We start from the raw sequence: 23,258 nt of genomic DNA, 5'->3' as shown, positions 1-23,258 counted from the left end.
GCATCCGTAGCTTTACTGAAATGACTCCTAACTGCGTTCGGTCAAGACATCCGTGGAATGTCGACGAATTCCGGTTTTAGATGTCGTTCGTCTAGTCTTTAACTAGGATAGCTTCTAGGGAGCGATTCTTCATCGGGTACATTTTAAAGATATTTACGCTAGTGTCACGCGTAGCTTATTGAACTACCAATACGGTATTACAATTTTATCCAAGATACTAAACCTTGGTACCTAAATCATCAAAAGCCATTATAAATAAATATCTTTTTTATAATTGAAATCTTCGCTCCCAAAATCGACTCGCCGACATTTACCATTTTATATTACTTGTGCTGTGCATTATGCGATCAACATTGTATATAGTAGAGTGAAATGTAAATAGTTAATATACATTATTATTATAATAACGTGAACGATTTGTCCCTTAGATTGTAGATTGGCTGCGCGACATTTTCTCCCACCTATGAACTCTCTTATATTTCATATTTTGAAAGCATTCCATCGGAAATGGCACAAATCCTAAATGGATTGTGATAAACAATAATGAAGCGATCACCAAAAACAGTATAAATACGAATGAAAAATACAAAAATAATGTCATGAGTATACTGCATTATGTAACAATTCGTGAGTTATGAATATTTGCATATTGTTTACTCCTTTTTAAAAAAGTCAAGTTCGCAAAAATAAAGAACAATGTGGTGTCAAGTTTGTTTAAAGGTCAATTAATGCTAACATCTTTCTCTTCCTTCCCAATGTCAAATCGTTTGTAAGTGTTCGTTCCATTATATTTATAGTCTCAACGTAACGAATTCATAAACAAATCGTATTATTTAAAACCAAATACATTGAATTTATTTATACCTTTACTAATACGAGTCTACAGTATAGTATGTGCAGTGGGTTTCTGGAAAATCAATCAATAAAGCGTGGAAATAGCGCTTTAGCTATTCTTATTGGCCATTGGCTGTATTTATATTATTCCACTAACTATGCCCGCCCATATATTCTCAAGGATTATTTCAAGTTCCAGCGTTTTTACTGTGATGCGTGGTCACCCTATTCGCGATAAAAATGACTGTCATTCGATGAGTTTTAACATAAAATGCTTGGCCGTCATTAATTTGAGTGTAGTGAGGGTTCGCCATTTATTATATGGGAGTAACATACATTACAATATGAACTTATAAAAATCATTCTGATAGGCCGTAAAGAAAATTAACATACGTATAATGTATAGCAAGGGTGGCCAACTTGATTAGACATAAAATCTACTGTTTACTAACGAAACCCTGGGCGATCTACCACTTACATACTTCTTGAAATCTAAAATGAAACAGCATAGTTTATTACACAATCATGTAGTATTTTTTGCCTTGCCACGATCGACTGGACTAATAGTCGCGATCGACGGGTTGGCCGACGGCTGATGTATAGCGTGGCTGTACACCACAGTAAAAACGCTGCTGCCTTGTTATTACTATCACATTATACTTATTAGATTTAGCGTATTTGTAATATACATTATGTTCTCCGGAGAAACGGCTGTTATACAAAGACTTCTTGTATTGTTAGACAGGCTGTTCATATAAGATATGGCTCCTTAAGTTGATAATAAGCATCAACATTCTTTTACTTGATCGCGAGCGAGCGAGAAGAGTAATGAGGGTTTTCGCGATTGGAAAATCCGCCAGATGGCAATACGTAGACGCGAGGTCCAAATGCTGCATGATTGGTGGATTTTGACATATCTGTCAATGTCATGTCAAAAATAACCAATCATGCAACATTTGGACCTCACGTCTACGTATTGCCATCTGGCGGATTTTCCAATCGCGAAAACCCTCATTGCAGTCGAAACTTCGAATAAGAATAAGAAAGTCGTCGTCATCATTTAATGAATCGATAAAACGTGACAATTTGATGTTATTTTATGTAACCATTACTAACCATAGCTCAGTTTTTGATCTGAACAGCCTGTCTAGTAGTATATTTAGAATTTTTTGCTTTTATATCAAAACTAACAAAGAAAATATTATAAAAAATAAACGTACTGATTTTTAATATAATGAGACATTTCATTGTCATGCATAACATCAATACTATTTTGGTTTACGATTTCTTACTTACTTACCATTTTAATCATCCTTTATCATATGATTGATTATGGTGCCTTGGATTTACCATTATACCTATTTCTCTTATTCGGAGATTCCTCACTTGTTTATAAGTTTATATTATCATCGAATCTCTTGTTAACTACATCTTGTCATACAGCTCTCTTCCATATAATTTATTTACATGTTTTTCTTTTATTCATAACATAGTGAATCATATTAGCAAAACATTATGGGGGAGAATCGGTCTTCTTCTTTCTTCCCCTTTTCTAGAGTGGGTGGGAATGTCTCTCATTAATGTGATATAGGTAATTCAACAAAGGATTTTTTAAATCAATGAAATTATGTGCATTTATTTAGCATTTTAGTAGTAGGTATGTAGTATGAGAAACAGTCGATAGCATGTCCTGAAGAAAATCCATTACTTGTTATAATCTGGTTCGATATAGTTAACTTAAAACAATTGAAGAGATGAAAAAAGGAGTAATTATATGAAAAACATTTTGGCTAAACCATTTTTCCGAACCACATTTTACTAACTTGCAAACTTTGCTATGCTAGTTATGGTTGTCAATAAAATTGTTACCCACGTAGTAAATGCCTTGATAAAGTCAATATTATGACCGAAATTTCCCCACAGTGTTGTAATATGTTGAAAATGTTCGTTCAGCTACGTTATTTACAAAAAATAATCACAAATTTATCTTAGCTGTTGTTTCTTAAACATGTAGACGGATATTATGTATTTAATTTCTTTTATGCACATCCGTATGTGCTGTTTATTTGTATATAACATGTACCTAGTAATAATTGTGACGTATTCATAAATTAACATTAAATAATATTATGTTTACAAATCACAAGGAGCAGAATATATCGTAAATATCGTAGCTAGATCATAGTTACTTATTATATAGAATGGAAATTTGGTGCTAATGAATTAAAAGATTAATATCAGTCCAAAATTAGATTTATTACCAATGAGTTTTACGTTAGGCCAAAACATTATTTTAGACAAACTTATCATATTTAGATTTTGTTCATATTTAGCTACCATTGTCATTGTTTCTTACAGATTTTTCGCCCATTTTAATGCACAATTTATATTTTTATCTGTTAATAAATATGTTAATCTTATTTACATTAAAATTAAATGTTTCAATTTATGGCACGTGTTATGAAAGGACACTCAAGTTTAAATCTTTACTCAAGAACACACTCAAACCTGTGTTCAGTCAAGATATTGAAATTCAACCAAACACTGGTTTGAATCTATTTTGAGTTTAAATCGAGTTGTGTGCATCATATCACGGGCCCAAATCAGCGACTGTTAAAAATACTTCCTCGGGTTAGGTTTATTAACCATCTTTACGTAATTATAACTCATTTTTACTGTGTATTGTGTTAATATTTCTTACTGTATAGTATATGATGTATGTTCGATATTCAGAATTATTAAGTGTATTTATTATCTGTATGAATGCGATAGTACAGTCAATATATGTTTATTTTGCAGTATGTATTGCAGTTTGGCTGTTACTTGAAATTTTATTCTAATTTCACAACCAATTTTACAGTTTACATTATAAACAGATAAAAACAAGATAAGTACCTAGGTAGTGTTTGGTTGATACTATGATTTTTGTTTATATTTTGACAAGTGATTGAGTGACTCTTATGTAATTTATTTGCATAACCTATTATTACATATAAATCTGTTTTTGTCTGTTTGATACTGACTGTTATCTTGTATAATTGCAAAACACCATACATTTGGTCCTCAAAATATCCAGGTAGTAACTAGTCCATAGTGGTGATAAAACTAATTTGGTTTTCAAAAATATCGACATAGATGGCCTTAGACGATTTAGATGATATCCTGTTTCCACTCGTGAGTGTTGTAAATTTTATTGTATAAATAAATACGCTAATGATAATACGGTCACTCCTTGTATATTTGAAGTAAGATAAGTGGGCTATATGTGGGTGCTTGGACACATTTTGATTAATAATTATACGCATTTTCATAATTCATTTTGCGTACTTACTTTTTTTACATATCACATGTCAAATTTGAATTATATTAATCGATAATGTAAATAAAGCTTTCGAGTAATTGATGTATGTGTATTCAGGTGCAGTAAGTCGACAATTCTCCACGAGTCTCTTGCGCAGAAAATTGACAGTCGTAGTCTTTATTTGTCGAACGTTGGAAGACGTAGTGCCTTATTTAGTCGTTCCAGAGTTACGTTGAGAACTATCGAGTACAAAAAATGATGTTTGTGCAGTTTTAACGTACAATCCCCTTCCTTGTATCCAAATGTAGATGTACAAATTTTCTGCGCTCGAGCGATTACCCGTCTGTGTATTGTGATATAAGTTGTTAAGTGTTTTACTTTTGCTCAAAATTATTTTATCCCTTTTGATCTGTACTTATCATTCATGAAATTTGTAAGACTGTATTTTATTTTGTTGTGTAACATTGTTAGTTAACTTCAGGTTATAAATATAGTTATTTTGAGATTAATAGTGTTTAATTTATTTTTACTTTTAAGGGGCATATTAAAATAAAACAATGTGATAGATAAAAATAAATAATTTATTTCAAATTGTCGAATTTAATATTCGTAGAGACGACCAGAGCTCGGGTCGAAGTGACTAGACTGTACACTCAACATTTTCATTGTATACGTAAACAATATATTTCTGTACAAACAGAAAATCAACACTTAGTAATAATAAACGTTACATTGCTACTTAATGTAAATATAAATTATATCACTAATACTCGAGTATTAGAATAATTAAATCCACCGAAAAATATAACACACTGCCAGGAGTATTATAAATAAATAGCCTCCTAAATTATTTTTGTTAGTCTTATTCGTTGCTAATCCAACAAGTCAATTATATCTAAGTTTGGCGCTCGTCTAACCGCCATAAAACTGGGAATCAGTCAACTGGTGCGGGCGATCGTCTTCGTTAGCGCACGCTACGTGTGCTAAGCGCTAAGAGACGAGGGTCGACATGATAAGGGAGTGATAACGTCGGGTGTTCGCCGCAGACGTCGAAGGGCGTGGCTTCATTGTGGCCCGCCCTAGAACTCTGTGTCGCCCAACACGTTGTACATTAGTCGCTTGAAGGAGTTCGACTGCTGGATATGCTCTTCGTGGAGTGAGTTCACCTGTCAAACAATATTAATATTTAAATTAAGATATTGTTACTTTTAAAATGATTAACGGTATAAATACTTTTCAGGAAATTTAATCCTGGCAAGGAGAAAATGGGTTGCGAACATAAACATTCTTTACTCATTTAGTCTTTACTGTAGGAGCACCCTCTCTCATTGACCAGAGGCAAAACAATAATTTGGTCTACGCTGGCCAAGCGGGTTGGAGAAGAATAACTCAAGACAAGAGTAATTATTGAAAGGTAAGATGGCTTTGCTGTATTATTATTTTAATTCTAAGTGTAAATGTAATCATAATCATTTATTTGCAATAAGGAAAGGGAGATGAAGGTAACTTACGAAGGTCGTTTGTTTTCCCTTCGGTTGCGCATCAGCCTGTTTCGTTGGTTTCGGGGTGGGCGCTGGCCTCTATAAAACATAAAATAAAACTAGTTTACTGTAACCACTCGATTGATAAAGTTTGAGAAATAAAAATGTATGTGTTGCCCTATTTATTAAATAAGGTTGTCAGTTAATTCTGAAAGTCCACGAAAAGGTAAAAATTATAGATGACCCACGCTGAACTGTCCCGCCAAACTCAATGACAGGGGGGCGCTACCATCGTTCAACTATATGGTTTCCAACATGGCAAAAATCTGAACCAGCGATCCGGTATTGACGGTGGCGCCCCACTGTCAATGTCATCGACAGGACAGTCCAGTATTTTGGAACTATATGTTTGAACAATGAGCATACAGTAAACTTTAATAAATTGCATCATGCAATTTCAGAACTTCAAAATTAGAACACACTGTGAAACTGTGTTTTAAAATAATTGGAAAAAGTTTCCATTAGGTCCATAGACTTTAGTTCTAGAATACAAATGAGCAAAGGAACGCGAGAGTTACCTTGTTGGGCGGCGCGGTGAAGACCTTCGGCTGCACGGGCACGGGCACCTCCTGGACCACGTCGCCCAGCCCCTCCTCCTGCAGCGCGCGGAAGGTCTCGGACTTGGCCGGGTCGTACAGCAGCGTGGGCCTGTGGCTGCGGTCCGTCGGGCGCGGGGCGTGGGCGCGGGGCGTTAGTTTTTAGTCGGTTAGCGGGCGCAACAGAGAGAAACGAATTAGACCCGTCGAAGGACGTTAGGGGGCGCGGAAGCGGTTAGTGCACGAACGTGTTTAGTTTAGTTGTGTTTGTTTTTCAGGAAGGACAGGTCGATAAAAATACTAACATTAATCATGTAGAATAAGTTCTAGTCATTAAAATTAAATAGTGATAAACGTACTTAAGAACTAATTGTGGTCGCCACGCATGTTCACACACAATGTAGTCGCGTGACATGGGGCGAGTGAAGTGCTATGAGTGCGACACTTCGTTGGACAGTTCGGACGTCGACGTCGACACCATGCTCGACGGGAGTGTAGCGTGAAGTAGACAGATCGCAAGAGTCGAAAGATAGCGAAATAAAAATAAATAAGCATTAATGCGTCATGGAGATGGGCGTCGACGTGTTTTGGCGGCGTTTCTAGTAAAACACTTGCCTCTTGACAACGTGCGGCCGCCCGTAATGGCCGTTAGCGCTATGTGAGCAGATAAATATTGCGTTATTACATATTGCTAAATGTTCACTCGCTGCCACGACCACTGCTGATTGGCTAAACTCGATCTAGTAATCATAGTTGTGTAAAAATTTTGAAAAGTTGAATTTGTGTGATATGCACATAAAGCTTGGGAGATCTATTTCAACTAAGTTCACGGACACCACATGACAATTTTAAGACAAACATTATAATACAGTACATTTAATTCATATAGAAATTGTCCAGGCGTATGTCAAATATTGTCTTGGGTAACAGTTTCAGTTTGGCACCCAGCCATGTTATTGTAATTCGGTGCCAAGATATTCGGCGGCGGAATATGATGACACTCGCATTTTTTCACAATTACATGATATAAGGAGAGGGGTCAGTTGATTTTAAAATGTATTTAAACAACAGGGTCTGTATAAAAGTTAAAATATATTTATCGGACTGAATTGATTTAATATACAAAGGGTCGGATATTTAAAAATACTCACGGCAAGGGCGACGACTGTTGCCTAATCGAGTTGGCGATGTTTTGGTCCGAATACAGATTAATGGGAGAGTTGAACTGTTTGTGCACCACCTGAAGCGACAAGGAAACACGTTAATTGTCTTGACTATACAGAAGCTGGACGATACATTCAACATAATAATTGAAAATCGAAGAAATTGAGAACAAGTAGCTATAATGGATACGTAAAAGTTTTATGGCACTACGCATAAATTTGTGGTGTATGGGCTCTTACTTAACCATTTTCGATCAGTTTTTACAATTAATGATGAATAAATGGTTTATTAGTTCAATACTTATAGCTACGTTTCTCGATTAACACATTGAGGAAATAAAAGATGAAGATGACCGAACGATGAAGAGAAATAAAAACTGTACATCGATGCAACAAGAAGCTCAAACATAATGATGTATAGACACGTGAGAAAATCTACCATTGATCCATTGCAATAATTAACAGAAAATTCGTGCTAAAATTACTTTTGATTATACCGCGCACATTGCTGAAGCTTGCCCCGAAATCTCGATTGGATTTTTCCATAAATGGGATGCTTAAAATAACATTGACATTTGCCAAGTAAGATGCACCAATATACCTTGGCAACAATTCTGCATGTAAAATATGAAATTGAAACTCAATTTTCTCCGCGATCTTATTATCATTATAAGTACCTATTCAAAGACAGGCATATCGCTACGGGCGTAGACAGTTCGATGTCGAAGTTAGGTTTGAAAAAACTGCCAAAAACTTAACGTAGACTATATTCATGCACATTTCCGACTTATTTATATCCTTCTATATTTTGCAATCGTTTCCTTGATCATTTTATTCAACATTGCAGTGGATCAAAAGTGTAAAAGACGACCGGCTTCGTAACAGAAGTTTGTTGCGTCATGCTAGAAGCTGTAACGTCACACAACTCGTTGAACCACCTTGTTCTCATCGCCGACCACTCGCTGCAGCACCGACTCTGCCACCTGATTTTATTAAATATCTATTACATAGTGCTATGCGTGCGCTAGTGCATTAAATGCTACTAGTTAGTGGGTTTACTTGAGTTACTATCGCGTCTTGTGAAAGAAAAAGTTTAAGAGTGTATGTACAGATAGTTTGGTAAAAGAATTTAAATACTGAAGTCTGCAATGCAACTATATAAAACTACTATATGCAATAAAACTATACTCTTACAAAAATAGCTGTATCTCGAATCAAAATGTTACTGGATATCAAGTGAGTGTGTTCGTAGTGTTTCTAAAAGATTTGTGTTATTTCGCCTGCTGCTCTTTAACTAGAAATGTGTATGTGTAAAGCATATAGCTAGTGTCAGATAGTAAAAGTGCGTGCATATAGAACTATCTACAGAAACAACAAGGCCTAAGAAATGTGTGACATTATGGTCCTTCGAACCGGATATAGTGTATGTGATCGTTTGATATTACATTTTGTGTAACAGTGTTTTTAAATGCAATTAGCTATACTTATTGTATTCAATGTTGTTATCTGAAATTACAAAGTAATTTAATAATATTCTTGAAACGAATATAGTACTAATTTAAAAGACGATAAAGTTAATTTACAAACTTGTCATCCACCAAAGTTAAGTGGAACGTGGACGAATTAACATTGAGAGTAAACTAAAAATATTGAGCAGCATTTTACATCGAATTAGATAAAATTTATTTTCCCACATCTGTTTTTCTGGGTCAAATTCAGTGAGCGCTTTAACCATTATTTTTTGATAGTTACAAATAGTGACAATGTCTTCTAAAACATAATAACCAATAGCTTGGTGCGAGTTTTACTCGATAGCTATATTAAGCAAGTTGAATTTAAAAAGAGTTTTAGTTTCGTTTAAAGACTTTCTGCTAAAAACCCAAAACATTAGTGAAGTTTCACTCGATAGCTTTTGATAAGTAAGTTCGTATAGAAAAACTAACTTTTCATCTTTGCCCTACATCATCGTCATCCAAAGTTTTGAATCTATCCATCTCTATCACGAAAACAAAAATGCCAGCATTGTAACAATGGCAGATAGATCTGAAACTACGTAAAAGTCTTGAGGGTGTAGCCTTTCTGGTTCGATTTAATACAGCTATTGTTATTATATCAAATTAGATGACATATCATCAAAAATCGATAAAAATGCTTCGATAACAAAATACTGACTGAGTTTCTTCCGCCACTTCTTCTCAGCAGGTAGTAGGGCAAGCTATATTCGGGAAGTGTATAAGTGCCCTGGAAAGGGCCTATGTATGGAATAAACTATTTGATTTGATACCTTGACCGCATCCCGAAAGTGTGAGCCTTCAAAAGCTATCGAGTATCACTCACGCCCGTATTCACAAACGATGCTTGCTTAAGTGAAGCAGCAAATCGAACGCACAGCGTTGAATACAGCTCTGTGATTGATTCGTATGTCACACTGTGCGTTCACGCGCCCTGTGAGACCGCAAAGTAATGTTTGTGAATACGGACGTAACTTCAAAAGCTATCGATTATTATCACTGTCTTGTTGATGTTTTATGTGTGTTTAGTCTGGTCCGGGAGCACATAGAATTTTGTCCAATGACCCCAAGCTATCCATCCTTATAGGCTATAAGGATGGATAGCTTGGGGTCATTAGACAAAATAGGCTAGTTGCCTAAAAAAATTTTTTTAGTCCGTCATGTTTAATACCAAAAAATATTGGACACATATATTTTTATTTGTCAATCTAACAAATAATTACATAGTTATGGTGCGTTGAAGTTCCGCACGACGTCACAACGTGCGGCACTTTTATGCACGCATTGACGTCACGGGCCTCTTCTTATGAACTTTGGCGCGCTTATCTCTTTCAATTTTCATTAGTTTGAAAAAGTGAAAAATACGTGTAGTATTTTTTGATAAGTTAACATCCCTATTCTACGTGCTCCCGGACCAGACTAGTGTTCCGTACCTTTTGCTTCATGAGTGTGTCGCGGTAGTCGTGGTGTGGGGGCGCCCGCATGGCCGGGTTGGGGTGGTGGCGGAGATAGCTCTCGGTGGGGCCGGGCTCGCGGCGCACCTTGGCGCCGGGCAACACTAGGGGGGTGGTGCGGTAGGGCTGGAATATGAGGTGACGTTTAGGTGTCGAGGACTGTTAGATATTTTACGTAGTCGTGACGAGTGATTTTTTAGTTTTTTTAGTTTTGTTTTGCGTCGAAGCAAAACGTGTATGCTCTGCTGTATTACTGGGCCCTCGCTCACGGCGACTTTTCGACAGCATCGCTATTTACGCGCGTTAGTCGCATTTGCAACGCAATACGGAAGTGATGCCAACGCGCTAATAATGCGCTACAGCAGCGCGACTGCATCGCTATCGCTACGAAAAGTCGCCGTGGGCAAGGGCCTTTAGACGAATTAACAATTTTAAGGCCTAGTTCAGACACAGAAATAACCACACGGTTTATGGGTGGTTCTCATTGTTAAGGCACTGAGGTACTGTACTGACGGTTACTTTTTGATGCAAATGTACGAGAACTGCCCAGCAATCGTGTGTGTCTGAAATAGGCCTAAGGGCGTAAGGGTTCTTTTAAATAAGACTAAGCCAGACGTTACTCGTCCGTTTGCAATAAAATACGGAAAATTTAAATGGCAACTTCCTTAGATTCAAAATGTCAATACTGACAAGGTACGGTCTTGCATACGCACGATTAACGTGCTGTTCACATGGACTACTCGTAATTTAAAAGAGTCCTAAAACAATGTAGAGACGGTACATAAAAATTAAAATTGCATGTAAGTATGTGTCAAAGTGCTGTGCTTAATCTGAAATGAAAATGATATAAAAATGAAGACGGTGATTCATGAAAGTAACAGCATGGTCTTAGTGCGCTCACGCGGCGCGCGCGCAACGCCTAATCTAATTATACCCGAGGTTGTTCCATGTGGGTTATGATTTCTGACACTATTCCGTTATATTTATCGTATCACATATGTGGGTCGTGGTCAACTAAACATATTAAAGGCCTACTTTGATATACCAATGTCGTGAAATCTCTCGGGCATATAAATTTAACTGGAAACCACTTAAAATAATAAAATGGAAAACAACAAGATGGAGGCAAAAGTAATAGCAAATAACTTTTGGCTTTGAACTTTGTTTACAGCGTTTTTTCGCGTTTTGTAAACGTCTGAGGAAAAAACTGTTTATTATGATTATGTTATGGAAAATTTTCTTTTACTTTTGTTACTCATGCCACTTTTGTTTGTAAGGATTATGTATGTACGAGTACACGACATGGTGGAACCTATTTTGAAAGGCTACCATTAATGCGTTCTAATATACAGTCAACGCCATCTTGTGGCGGACGCAGTCTCAAGGAAGGAAGTCTACTAGCATTTCACAAATATCCTGAAGGATTTGTTACAGTTTACAGTTATTTGTGGCGGCCTTAGCTATTTCTCGCGAAAATGTTTACTTTTAACGCGTTGGCATGCAGCGTGCTATACGCACTGTTTAATCGGTTGGCACTGTATACGATGGTAGTCACCTACATAGGTCGTTCGTTGTTATAATTTTCCTTTGGAAAAAGGTTCTCTTCTGGTTATACACTAGTAACACTTAGGAACTTTTATAGTTATTTTTAAATTCACAACTTATGATATACATAGAACTATTTAGTTATGAGGAGTACCTACAACAAACACGTGTAACTTCTCAGCAACACGCATCGTTAGGAACAGATGGCGCTAAACGCAATTAAACAGTCACATTGCCATCCACAAACGCCTTGAAGCTTTGATTACCCGTGAATCATGTTCTTAGAACATTACAGGGGTATTGTAGAAGAAAATGATGGCCGAGAAATGTGCCAATACGAAATCCAGCTGTTTATTTGCGTCCATGTTTACAAGAAGCTTTCGCCACTGACGCAATGTTCTATGTTAGTCATGCTTCCAATAGATTGTGCTTTGAGATGGATAATTCGATTATTTATTGGTATTAGTTTAGAGTTAGCAATATCCGTTCACTATTCAATTCCAGCAGAATAATATTATGAAATTATTTACCAATTCTTGACTAGCAGCATCGTTAGCACTTTTCAAAGTGTAGAGACGTGTTTTAATTATAAATTGAATTATTAGTATCGATCAATTTTATTACAGGTCTGCCTGGTATCCAATCTGCCTATATCTTTAGATGGATTCAAACCGAGCATTAAGCGAGAGACATGATTAATAGATTTAATTTTCAAACCATGTTTATGGGCATTAGCTTTCTATGTGCTTTGATTTTTTTTAATTTGAATTTCGTAAGAAATCATCGATCGACTCAAAAGCCTAAAGAGAGAAAGTCTTAATTTCGAGACTCTAGGTTACTCGTAAACATGTAGTTGTCTTCAAAGTTATATTGAGCTTTTTCATGAAATTGGACCAGTTTGCGTTAAAAGAGTTTAAGTTTTTAACAGTTAACAATAAAATACGAGCTATCGGAAAAGTGACGCTGGGAAAACACTCGTAGTTACTTGAAGTTAATGCCATTTTCTTACTATCATGCCATGAGCTTACTTACAAGCAAAGATTTGAGCAGAAAGGCAGTGTGTGTTTTAGGATCGAACTTCAAAGTGTTCAAAGAGATTATTATGAAGAATATGTCTTATTTTTAAACATGGCGCAGAAACATGTGTTTGAAAACTTTCGTAAGGCTCTTTTTGTGATATGTACTAGAATTTTCATACAGACACGCTGAATATCCGTGATCAAATCGCAGTTCGTCCCGCGTAAGCGTCTTACTGAGAGTTCAAGTGGGTGTAAAAATTACGTGACGTGGCATTGACTCGAAAATAGATTTACAGCTGCGATTTCATATCAAATGGAAGCCGTAATTTTATTAATTTCGAAAAGAAAGTATAAGCTGAAAGTATTTTGTCCTTTATTTAGTACACAGCTTGATGTTGAGTGAGATTTTATCTTTAGCAGTGTAATGTAAAAGAGGGCTTGGATTTTGTTTTGATTACGTGTTCGAATATATTGAGGATCGTGACGTGTTGTTTCGATTAATTACTGAACTTTCTAGAACTTTGTAGGTACTTATTGTAAAAAATGTGGAATTAAGCCTAGTTAAGTGGAAGATTATGTGATTTGGAATTATCTGACAAAAATTTTTATTTTATCCTGAATTATGAACCTAACATGTAAATTGTTACTTACTTAATTATGTTTTGAATGTTGTCTCTAACATTTTTAGCGATTGCAAGGCATTTGTGGCGATAGTTTTATTATTTTGATTCTTAAAAATATTAAAGCACTTAGCCATACATCATGTCATAGTCCATCAAACAGATCGTAAACCCGAGGACGCCGTTAATTACAAATTTTCCACATATCACAACCGTGCTTCATCACGGAAAATAACGTCGTAAAAGCTGGCGAGTTATTACATCACATATTTTGTAACAGCGCGCGACTTCAAGTGCTCCGAAATTAGATTGCGTTTGAATATTCCGGTTAATCGGTTAAGCTGATCCGTTGGAGCAGTTCCATTGATGGTTCACATCTTATCTTTAGAGTTTCAGCGTAGTAATGTTAGCGGTTGGCAGTTGACAGCTATGTTAGGTAGAAACGCACCCAGTTTGTGACAACTTCCTCTTCAGGATGCATGGGGTCCTGGTACCCATTGGGGAAGAAATTGGGGTTGACCGCCATTATGTTGAAGCACTTGCGCAGACGCGTGTCGTTCAGCGCACCGTCACAGACTGCCGCTGGAGCGGTCCCTCGCGAGTAAACAACGCGTTTTCAATGCATTCTATTTTGGAAATTAGGCGGGAAAATGGCGACGTGGGCGAGAGCCTCCGCGCCGCAGAGCCTTGCAACACGCGTAGCATAAATTTATTAAATTTATCAAATTAAAATGTTACGTCTCGTGCGAAAATAAAACAAGTGAGTTCAACATGTTATTTTAAGCATACTAGTGTTAATTGTAAAATAGTTTATAAAGTATTTGCTCAAATATTTCAAGAGTTTTCGAGATTATTCAGAGATTTTGATTCAGCTTAAGGCCGCCTGCAAACCCTTTATTATTAGGTACTTATTATATTACTTTCTTTAAACATTTTCTGCGTTGTTTTTTTTTCAAATAATGAAATTATGAGTAAAGCAATCGTGGATATAAGGTCTGCTAGCTGTTCTGATATATTAACAGAATAGAACAGGACCTTTATATTCCTTTATAGGGCAGTGAAGCTTTGAGTACCTACTGTTTGAAATGTTAACTACGTATCCAAGGAGTTTAAAAAATGATTTAAATCAGTCTAGACTCTACATTCTGGTAGCAATGGAAAGCTTGAAGCTTATGAATGGACGTCTATAATTCTAATTCCATTATCCGTTGTTTGTACTTTAATTGTGGCCTCATTACTCATAATCCGATTTGAACAGCGTTAGAAATGCCGCCGGCGTCTATTAAAGTGATCGTGATTCACAATACCGATTTAGCACGCTCCAGAACATTCTGGAACCACGATAAATACCTGTACTCATAACATGTTCTAGGCGCTTTGCCCTACGGCTTGTTTCTGTAATGCCACCGTCAAAAACTAACTAATTAATAAGTAACATCGTTAGACCTAAGACTTTCTGGCGCGACGCCAAATTACGTCACGCATCGGTTGAACGACGTTTGGTTAACCCATTTCGTTTTAACATCAAGGACGATTAACATAATATCCGTTTTGCAAAAGAGGTCGAAGCGAAGACGATTTTATAGGTTTTTCTAAGTCATAACCACATTTCAAGCTAAAATCGTCTGTACTCTCCGTTAAAAATATTTTGTACTATCCACAGAACATACACATTTTTGTGATGAAGATTGTTTGTATTACGAAACAAGGGTTGTATTTCAATTAACATTTGCAGTCTCCGGATACTGAGACGCAAGAGCAAAGTTCGTTGACTGTCACGTGTGTTTTAAAAATAATACAAACACAAATAATATTTTTATGACTGATGATTGCCGCTATAGCTATTTGACATTGACCATAACCTAAGCGTTAATGATGGACGTCAAATACTAATGCACTGATACATAAATGACGCATGGTATTTGGCCTAATATCAAAACATGAATATAATTATGATTAATTGATATATCAGAGGGATATAGACAGATAATTTTACGGAGTCAATGGTGTATTGCCTGAAGATATCTTAACAGTACTGTTACTTTACATAATTTTATGCCGTTTACTAGCTATACCATATTGATCGCATGTCTGGTAATAAAATATGTAGGCATATTTCAGAATAGTGTCATTGCCAGTACTGTAAAGATACTTAGTGCCAAGAAGTGTTGACTGCAGTTCATATTGCAGTGACATAATGGATTTGGTTGGACTTACTAATTTTCATGATTGATAAGCGAAATAATTAAAGAAATTAAGAGCAGCAGATTTCAACGGCTACAGAAGATTATCTATTCATTTGCACAAATTGCCACGTTGGAATTATTATGTTTTCAGCAGATATATGCACCTACTTGGATACAATGCTTATAGTGACACAGTTCAAGTTTTTTGTCACCCAAATTATACACAACAAAACCAATAGGTAGTTGGCGACAAAGAAACTTTTGGTATCGATATCCAGCACTGAGGGCAAAGCGACAACTCATTTCTTTCTAGTGCTAACACCAGATGCCAAATGGAATATTCCATTGGCTTCGCCCCTAATGGTGAAATAAAGTCTCAACTTTTTTCCCGATGTCATTCGTCATTGTTTCAGGAAAATTAAATGCGGCGTCGATGAAAGAGTGTATTGTAAGTTTCTAAATACTACGACGTTGAGTCGTACGTTGCGATGTCGCTGATTTCTGCGACGATCATTTATTTATGTTTGTTTAAGTGTCACCCTTACTCACCTGGCTCTGAATAGACTCGTCGCAGGTGTCGTCGGTGCGCGTCGAAGTGGGCGACAGGAGCATGGTCCGGTACTCGCCCTCATGCTGCACTGGGTACGAGTTGTACGGAGGCACCGGAGTGCGAGGGAGGGATTCCGGGCCCGCGCCGCCGCGCCATGCCGTCGCAGGAAGAGGGCTGGGGGTCCTGGTTTTTATAGAAATATAGTTTATTCTTACATAAATAAATAATATTCTTTGATATAATTTTAAGTTGCACCTAAACTAAATGTAAATTTAAGATGGTGTCAGATAGAGACAAACAATTATGCACAATCCGCGCACGTTGAATGCAGAGCGCAAGAAGAAAGTGTTCCAAAATCTGCATTAGATTCGCGCGTGAACTCTAATTGCTTTTTACCTTGGAAAACAAGATCGAAGCTCAAAACTCGATTCCATCTCAGACATTTTTCAGATTCTGTCCTAAATTTTGGACTTACATAATTATTGTACTCCAACTAAGTAATCATAACTCAATTTTTGCTTGAGATGCTATCGAGTTTTGTGCTTCTTTCTATAACACGGGCCTCGACTCAACAAATACAAACATAAATGTTTGCATAGTGTGGGGATCGAACCCGCAACCTCTAGCATGTACTATATCCAGCACATAGGTATCATTGGGGTCATGCATCCCATTTTAACTTTTTTGCAAAGCATTTAGCACCAGAAAAAATAACTGCAACGCAGTAAGGAATTTTTACAGTGTTTTTAAATGCGTGTATTTGAAGTGCCAGGTGTCTTTTCATCTTTTACGTGTCATAAGCTATATTTGAAAAAAAAAAAAAAACATGGCGCAGTCCCGGTTTCATGACTAATTATTCTTGTTTTGGTGCAGTTTTTATGCCTGGGGTGGTATGAGTAAGCGTAAACTTTCATTATACATAATGTGTGCCTATGTATATTGCACAAATTTTGCATTCTTGCGGTATTCGTTTTATTCATTTCTGATTAATTGCGATTACCAAGAAAATCTGGGAACTATTTAAGTTGATAGAATGCTTGGGTTTTCAAGTCTGACGTATGATTGTAACATTGAACAAATACTGAAAATGTGCCAATATACACTAATGTAAGTTAATAACTACCTCTTGTAGTTGAAAATGTTGACATTTGATATGATAAATTGGAATGTTAGGAAAATACGTTATACAATGTCAAGCTTGTAATGTAATATTTTAATGAAACCGGAAATGTTTTATATTTAGAAAGCGCCTGAATCGTTTTCCATGTTAAAATTGCAAAGGTTTGGTTTGTCTACAGCTTTGGGCTACCTGTAGTACATGTATATGATATGTCCTACCTGTAGGGCGGTGCAGCCGCGTTGGGTATGGGCGACCTCGGCGCGTGCGGGGTGCCAGCGGTCGCATCACGGTCCACGTCCCTATTACACATGCTACGTGAGCGACAACGAATGACACACGATACGATAGTGAAAGTTACGCCAATATGATTTGAAAACCACTTAAATTGAACTAACTAAATTATTAGTAGGTATTAATATGTTTATTATTTTTATTTTTGAGAGAAAAAAAAAAACAAAGCCAGATAAAGAAATTCTAGTAACATAAGATTATGTGAATCATGTTGGCGTAGCTATAAGAAAACATACATACTGAAATATACAAATGCATTGCTGGGAGATAGAAAATGCAATAACTAAATACAACAATAGGAAAACAACATTAATTACCAATCATGTTCTATGTAAAGGACAACATAAAGTTTACATACAACAAAATAATATACGAGTTGTTACATGCAAATAAAATGTGTGCAAAAATATAAAAAGGTACTTTTATAAAGGAGTGATACTTGTGTAAACAGAGAGATAGGTATTTTTAAATAAAATATTTTTTCTCAGGACACCATCAATTTGTTAATTCTAGAAGATTGTTTAAGGCATTACAACATCAATAGATATTTGGAATCATGCCTTATAGTTTTTAAAGTTGGAATTAGATTAGCTGGATTTGTGGTACGGAATCAATTTATACCCCTAATTCATTACGACATGCTTTCACGTAGTTTATTCAAAAATATTTTTCCTATAACAGTTACAGAATTTACTCAGCGATCAATTATGAATTTTATGAAGTCGGTAGAGCTTTTAGATCTTACACGAATTACTTTTTTCCAAAACGATTGGTTCCGTACCACAATGAATAAAATTAATACACCTAATAGACACCTAGGGAGATGTTCTTACTCGGCGTACTCGTGATAGAAGGTAGGCGTGGGCACGCGCCCTACAAAGCTGCCCGAGGCTCGCGGCACCGAGTAAAGGTGCGAACTGGATCCGCCCCTGTGGTCACACTAGCCAGTTCAATGGGGCTATTCCTTATAAAATTAATACAGCTGACAGGGCTAAAGACACTTAAGGAGTTAACTCGGTGTACTTGTGATAGAACAACGTGGGCGTGTGTACGCGCCCTGCAAAGCTGCCCGAGGCTCGCAGCACCGAGTAAAGGTGCGAGCTGGATCCGCCCCTGTGGTCACACTAGCCGGTTTAACGGGGCTAATCCTTACACATACACACTAAGAGAGATGTTCTTACTCGGTGTACTTGTGATAGAACGTGGGCCTAGGCTGGATCCGCCTCGGTGGTCACACTACTTGGTTTAAGGGCTCAATACTTCCAGGTGTGTTTGTGCCTGCCAGCATTTCACTTAAAGTGAACTGTTTGTATATTTTCGAGCCTGTCTTTGTCTGTTATCCATCCTAGACACCTCGTTTGAATGAGGCTACTCCCATTACTACTCCTTCGGCACACAATCAAGTACGAGTATTGGTAAGATCAGTCAGTAAGTCAGTAAGGCAGTCAGAATTTAATACGCCGAGTGTATTTTTGACGAACTAAACTTTGGACGGTTGATCAAGCCATACTGAAATATCGGCAAAAGAAACTTTTAATTTGTCGCAAGATCTATCACATTATTTTCCTTCTATTTATGGCTGATGCATTACAATTTCTAGTACCTCCTATTTCCCTTCCAGCTCAAATGCCAAATATTTAAACAAAACCACCGTACCTCTGTACAACCAGCTTGATCTGGTTAGGGGAGTTCTTGAACAGGTTCTGCGCGTCCTCGTGTCGCAGGTCGCGCGCGTCGTAGTCGTCTATCTTGGCGATGATGTCGCCTCGCACCAGCTCGCGGCCGGCCGGCGTGCCTGGGGTCACCTGCAATGTTCATGGTGGATGTGAGATAGTGCTGATATGTCTGGTCTGTGAGCACGTAGAATTTTGTCCAATGACCCCAAGCTACCCATCCTTATCGCTTGTATACGTAATTATATTGCTGTCGCAACTGTGCGACGGGCGCCCGCAGTGAGTGTGCGAGCGCGACAGCAACTTAATTAATTACGCGCGAGCGATAAGGATGGGTAGCTTGAGGTCATTGGACAAAATTCTACGTGCTCACAGACCGGGCTTTAGTCTAAAATATGGGGGTTTTATAATAATAGCCATAGGGAGTATGGGTCGGAAACGAGACAAAGTGTTAAAAGAAGTTAAATTGCTTGAATTTTTTTTTATCCATAACGAGGAAGCTCTTGGCCTGTATCTCACCTGATGGTAAGTGACGATCAGGCCGAAGGTGCGAGCTTCAACCACGGAGGAACTGGCTATTTTACCTCTAACTCCCGGAACACAATAATGCTGTTAACATTGTTGTTATGGCGACAGACTTAGGTAAGATGGCGGTAGCTATCCAGGCGGACTTAGAACAAGCCCTACCACCAACCAAAATGAACAGAAAAATCTGCCCCCACTGGGAATCGAACCCTGGACCTCTGCGTCTGAAGCAGGTGGTCTTACCACTAGACCACAGAGGCGGTTAATTAAAATGTTTTATCAATAACTTGTTGTGGCCTGCAACGTAAGTATGACGTTGTGTTGATGATTTTTTTAAAGGACAATGAACTTTATTTGACGAATATTAATAACAGTAAGACAGTTCTAGTAGGATCTAATGATATGTTTTGCGTACCACATACCTAGGTAGAGCTTTATTACTCATAATTAGGCAGGCAGGGCTTTTATCTGACTTGACATCAACGTTGTGACGTTGGCTTAGCATTTTGATTAACTAACTAGCCCTTAGCAGGCAAGGTTAGTTACCTTGGAAATTTTCAGAGATAATTTATTTAGATATCTACACGTGTGTTAATGCCAGTACTCCCAATGGCACAGTCGCAACATCAAACGTTTCTCTAAACGTAAACATCAATTTACAAGAAAAATCCAATTTGATTAATGGGCAAACGAGCACTAGCATTCCAATATTGATTTAAGCTCCTCTGAAAAATAATTCAGGCCAGAATTCGTAGAGACTGTACTTCAAAGACGTTAATTTTATTAGATTTCTGACTGACTGATGTGTTTCTGAAATTAGTTTACGTCGTGGTTGACCTAAAACTCTAACTCGTTAACCAAATATTTGGTCTCTAACATAAATGCATGCTACGGATGATCCACACTCGTAAACAAACGCAGTGACATACTTTAATGTCACACGAAGGTTGAGCAGACCATGACATTCTATTCGGATTGGGAGACCAGTCGATTTCGGTGACAAGGAATAAACAGCTGTTAAAATGTCTTCTGATTACATAGTTCTAGAATCTATTTTCAGAGTTAACCTTTCAGTTAAAAATGCCTAACATGCCGGCACGTTTTAGTTTTTCTAAGAAGTCGTTTATTTTTCAGCTGGAATCTGTCTGAATGGAAATAAAGCTTAACTTCTAAAGGGTTTGTAAAGGGTGCTGTGAAAAGTGAGCTAGGACGACCTTGTGAGTGGGCAAGGGGGGAGGGTGGGGCGTATGCACCGCTTCTGGACCGCCGCCAGGCTAAATGCGTCGACCGGCGACGCCGCGCCAACCTGACATTTTTATTGAAAACAACCGCCGGATCGAGTGGAGGCCGCCTATCGGCGCTGGTCGACCTGCGCAAATCCATCACACTTCCTCGAGTCAATGGCGAGGACGTGCGACTATATTTACTCTTGTCCATCAACAATGTGCGCGTGCGACGGATGGCGTTGCGGAATTCTAGCGGCGACGTCAATACTATCGCGGCCAGCGGCGCCGTCGGCTTAGGATAGGCTCAATGCAATATCAACAGTGCCAAATTCCAGATATTTTACTGTTTTTATTTTAATTGAAATCATAATATGCCAAAAATTTCAAGAACTGGGGTCTTATTCATATCACCAGAAAAGGGTTTCGACAACGATTCCGAGATCACAAGAAGAGTGATTCGATGATTGATCAAAAGTAATTACATTTATAATGAGGAAGCAATAAAAGGTGACGAGACTCTATTAGGACATAATTGATTATTAAACTACTATAGTCTTTTTCACGTAAGATGATCCGTATGACACTTCAAGGTTATCCATATTACGCATACTACATATGCAGAATATTTTTGAAAAAATATTTGTTTTTCGGTCATTCTCCGGATCTGGATTATTTTGTTGATTACCCCGACCTTTTTTATTTTTGAATTTAGAGTAAGTTTAGGTAAAACATTTCAAAATAGACATTATTACGAGCATATTTTTTATATTGGCCCATCTGTAGCAAGCAGGAATAAAAAGTTATGCGACANTTTTTTTTTAATTTATAGAATTTTTTTTCTTCCAATTACTTATTGTAAAGAAAACGTAATAACTTTTAAACTAAGAGGTATATCCTGATAAAATAAAAACAGTAATAATGCTAAATAACAAACGATACTAAAAAAATACATAAAATACCCTGAAAATGCCAACAAATAATAAAAAATGAAACATTTTGAAAAAAATCTGCTTTTAAATTTGTGGTTTTTTGGTTATTTGATAAATTTCTCCAAAAAATGCCCCTATAACAGGTACTTTTTATTACTTTGTATTATTTTCTATCGTATTACCTTTGTAAAGACAAAAATCGCATGTCTCTATCCTAGAGGTGGGCGCCGATATACAATTGGCCGGCGGCGGCGCGCCGACTTTTTGACCTCGGCGGCGGCGGCGTCGGCGGCGTGACCTTGTTTGACCTTTGTTCATTAGGATTTTTTTTAAATCTGCTTTTTTAGTATCTGTCGTCAAGACTAATCAGGTGATTTGCAGTTGGTTGGGGTTTGAGCCACTAGAGCAGTAGTTTACCCTAGTAAATTAGCTCTCTTGATCATAGATACTTTGATATTTGGACAGCGGGTTTGGCTGAGATCAGGTTCTCGTGTATTAAAGGCGAGCGTACCAGTGTGCCGATAAAAGTACTCTTAACTTTCTTTAGCTTAGCCATCTCTCTTAGCGTTAGTTCTTTCGTTTCAGCCGAAAGACGTCCTGCGCCGCTCGCATCCAGGCACTTCCTGCGACCTTCCCTAAATCGTCGGTCCACCTAGTGGGAGGCCTGCCCACGCTACGTCTTCCGGCTCGTGGTCGCCAGTCAAGAACTTTTCTGCCCCAGCGGCCATCAGCTCTACGAGATGTGTGCCCCGCCCACTGCCACTTGATTTTAGCGATTCTGTGGGCTATGGACATTGGTTCTCCTGCGTCTTTCGTCCTCAATTAGCGTAGTAGGAATCAATCTTCTACTTTGAACTTGAGGAGGGTAAGCGGAAACATGGCGGTCAACTTCTCCTCCAGATGGTCAATTACAAAGATGTCCAGAAGCAGCATACGAAAAGATGCAAAATGGGCCCTCTCAAATCACAATGGGAAGGTTTGGCAGCACAGCACCTATGGCGGGAGATTGTGTTGTGTAGAGGCGAGTCCGCGAATTCAAGGAGCAGCGCACAACTGAACTCGACGCAAAATGCGATGATGTAAATCCCGTCCATCTGCCGCCATTCACTTTAATTATGTTGGCGGCGGGTAATTACTCTCAATGTGCGAGGAGTTTGCCGCGAAGATCGGCTATGTAAGCCATCTTCGGGCGCACCAGCGTCGCCAAGACAGCTAAGTCGAAGTGGTCACCATG

At 37.7% G+C, this 23,258-nt stretch overlaps 1 protein-coding gene across 7 annotated transcripts; it reads right to left on the bottom strand.

Moving 5' to 3' along the window:
* Nucleotides 1-4,748: 4,748 nt before the first annotated feature.
* On the bottom strand, nucleotides 4,749-19,492 carry Zasp66 (PDZ_signaling and DUF4749 domain-containing protein Zasp66). 7 transcript variants are annotated; one of them, XM_028321052.1, is made up of 10 exons: nucleotides 19,328-19,492; nucleotides 17,599-17,679; nucleotides 16,260-16,443; nucleotides 10,320-10,466; nucleotides 8,314-8,358; nucleotides 7,364-7,452; nucleotides 6,828-6,866; nucleotides 6,195-6,330; nucleotides 5,647-5,715; nucleotides 4,749-5,301 (listed from the first exon to the last, which is right to left on the bottom strand). In XM_028321052.1, the coding sequence occupies exons 3-10, from the start codon at nucleotides 16,320-16,322 to the stop codon at nucleotides 5,215-5,217; spliced, it is 675 nt and encodes a 224-aa protein (XP_028176853.1). In that variant the 5' UTR covers nucleotides 16,323-16,443; nucleotides 17,599-17,679; nucleotides 19,328-19,492; the 3' UTR covers nucleotides 4,749-5,214. The 7 variants fall into 7 exon arrangements, with proteins under 7 accessions (XP_028176853.1, XP_028176857.1, XP_028176854.1 ...); XM_028321056.1 differs by lacking the exon at nucleotides 8,314-8,358; XM_028321053.1 differs by lacking the exon at nucleotides 17,599-17,679 and having other exon boundaries at nucleotides 19,328-19,410.
* Between the last annotated feature and the right edge of the window lie 3,766 nt (nucleotides 19,493-23,258).

The sequence above is a fragment of the Ostrinia furnacalis genome, unplaced genomic scaffold (genome assembly GCF_004193835.3).
Source record: "Ostrinia furnacalis isolate ACB-3 unplaced genomic scaffold, ASM419383v2 OfSCF7464, whole genome shotgun sequence".
Lineage (NCBI taxonomy): Eukaryota > Metazoa > Arthropoda > Insecta > Lepidoptera > Crambidae > Ostrinia > Ostrinia furnacalis.
The sequence above is the reverse complement of the archived record's forward strand: the minus strand, read 5'-3'. Positions and strand labels throughout refer to the sequence as shown.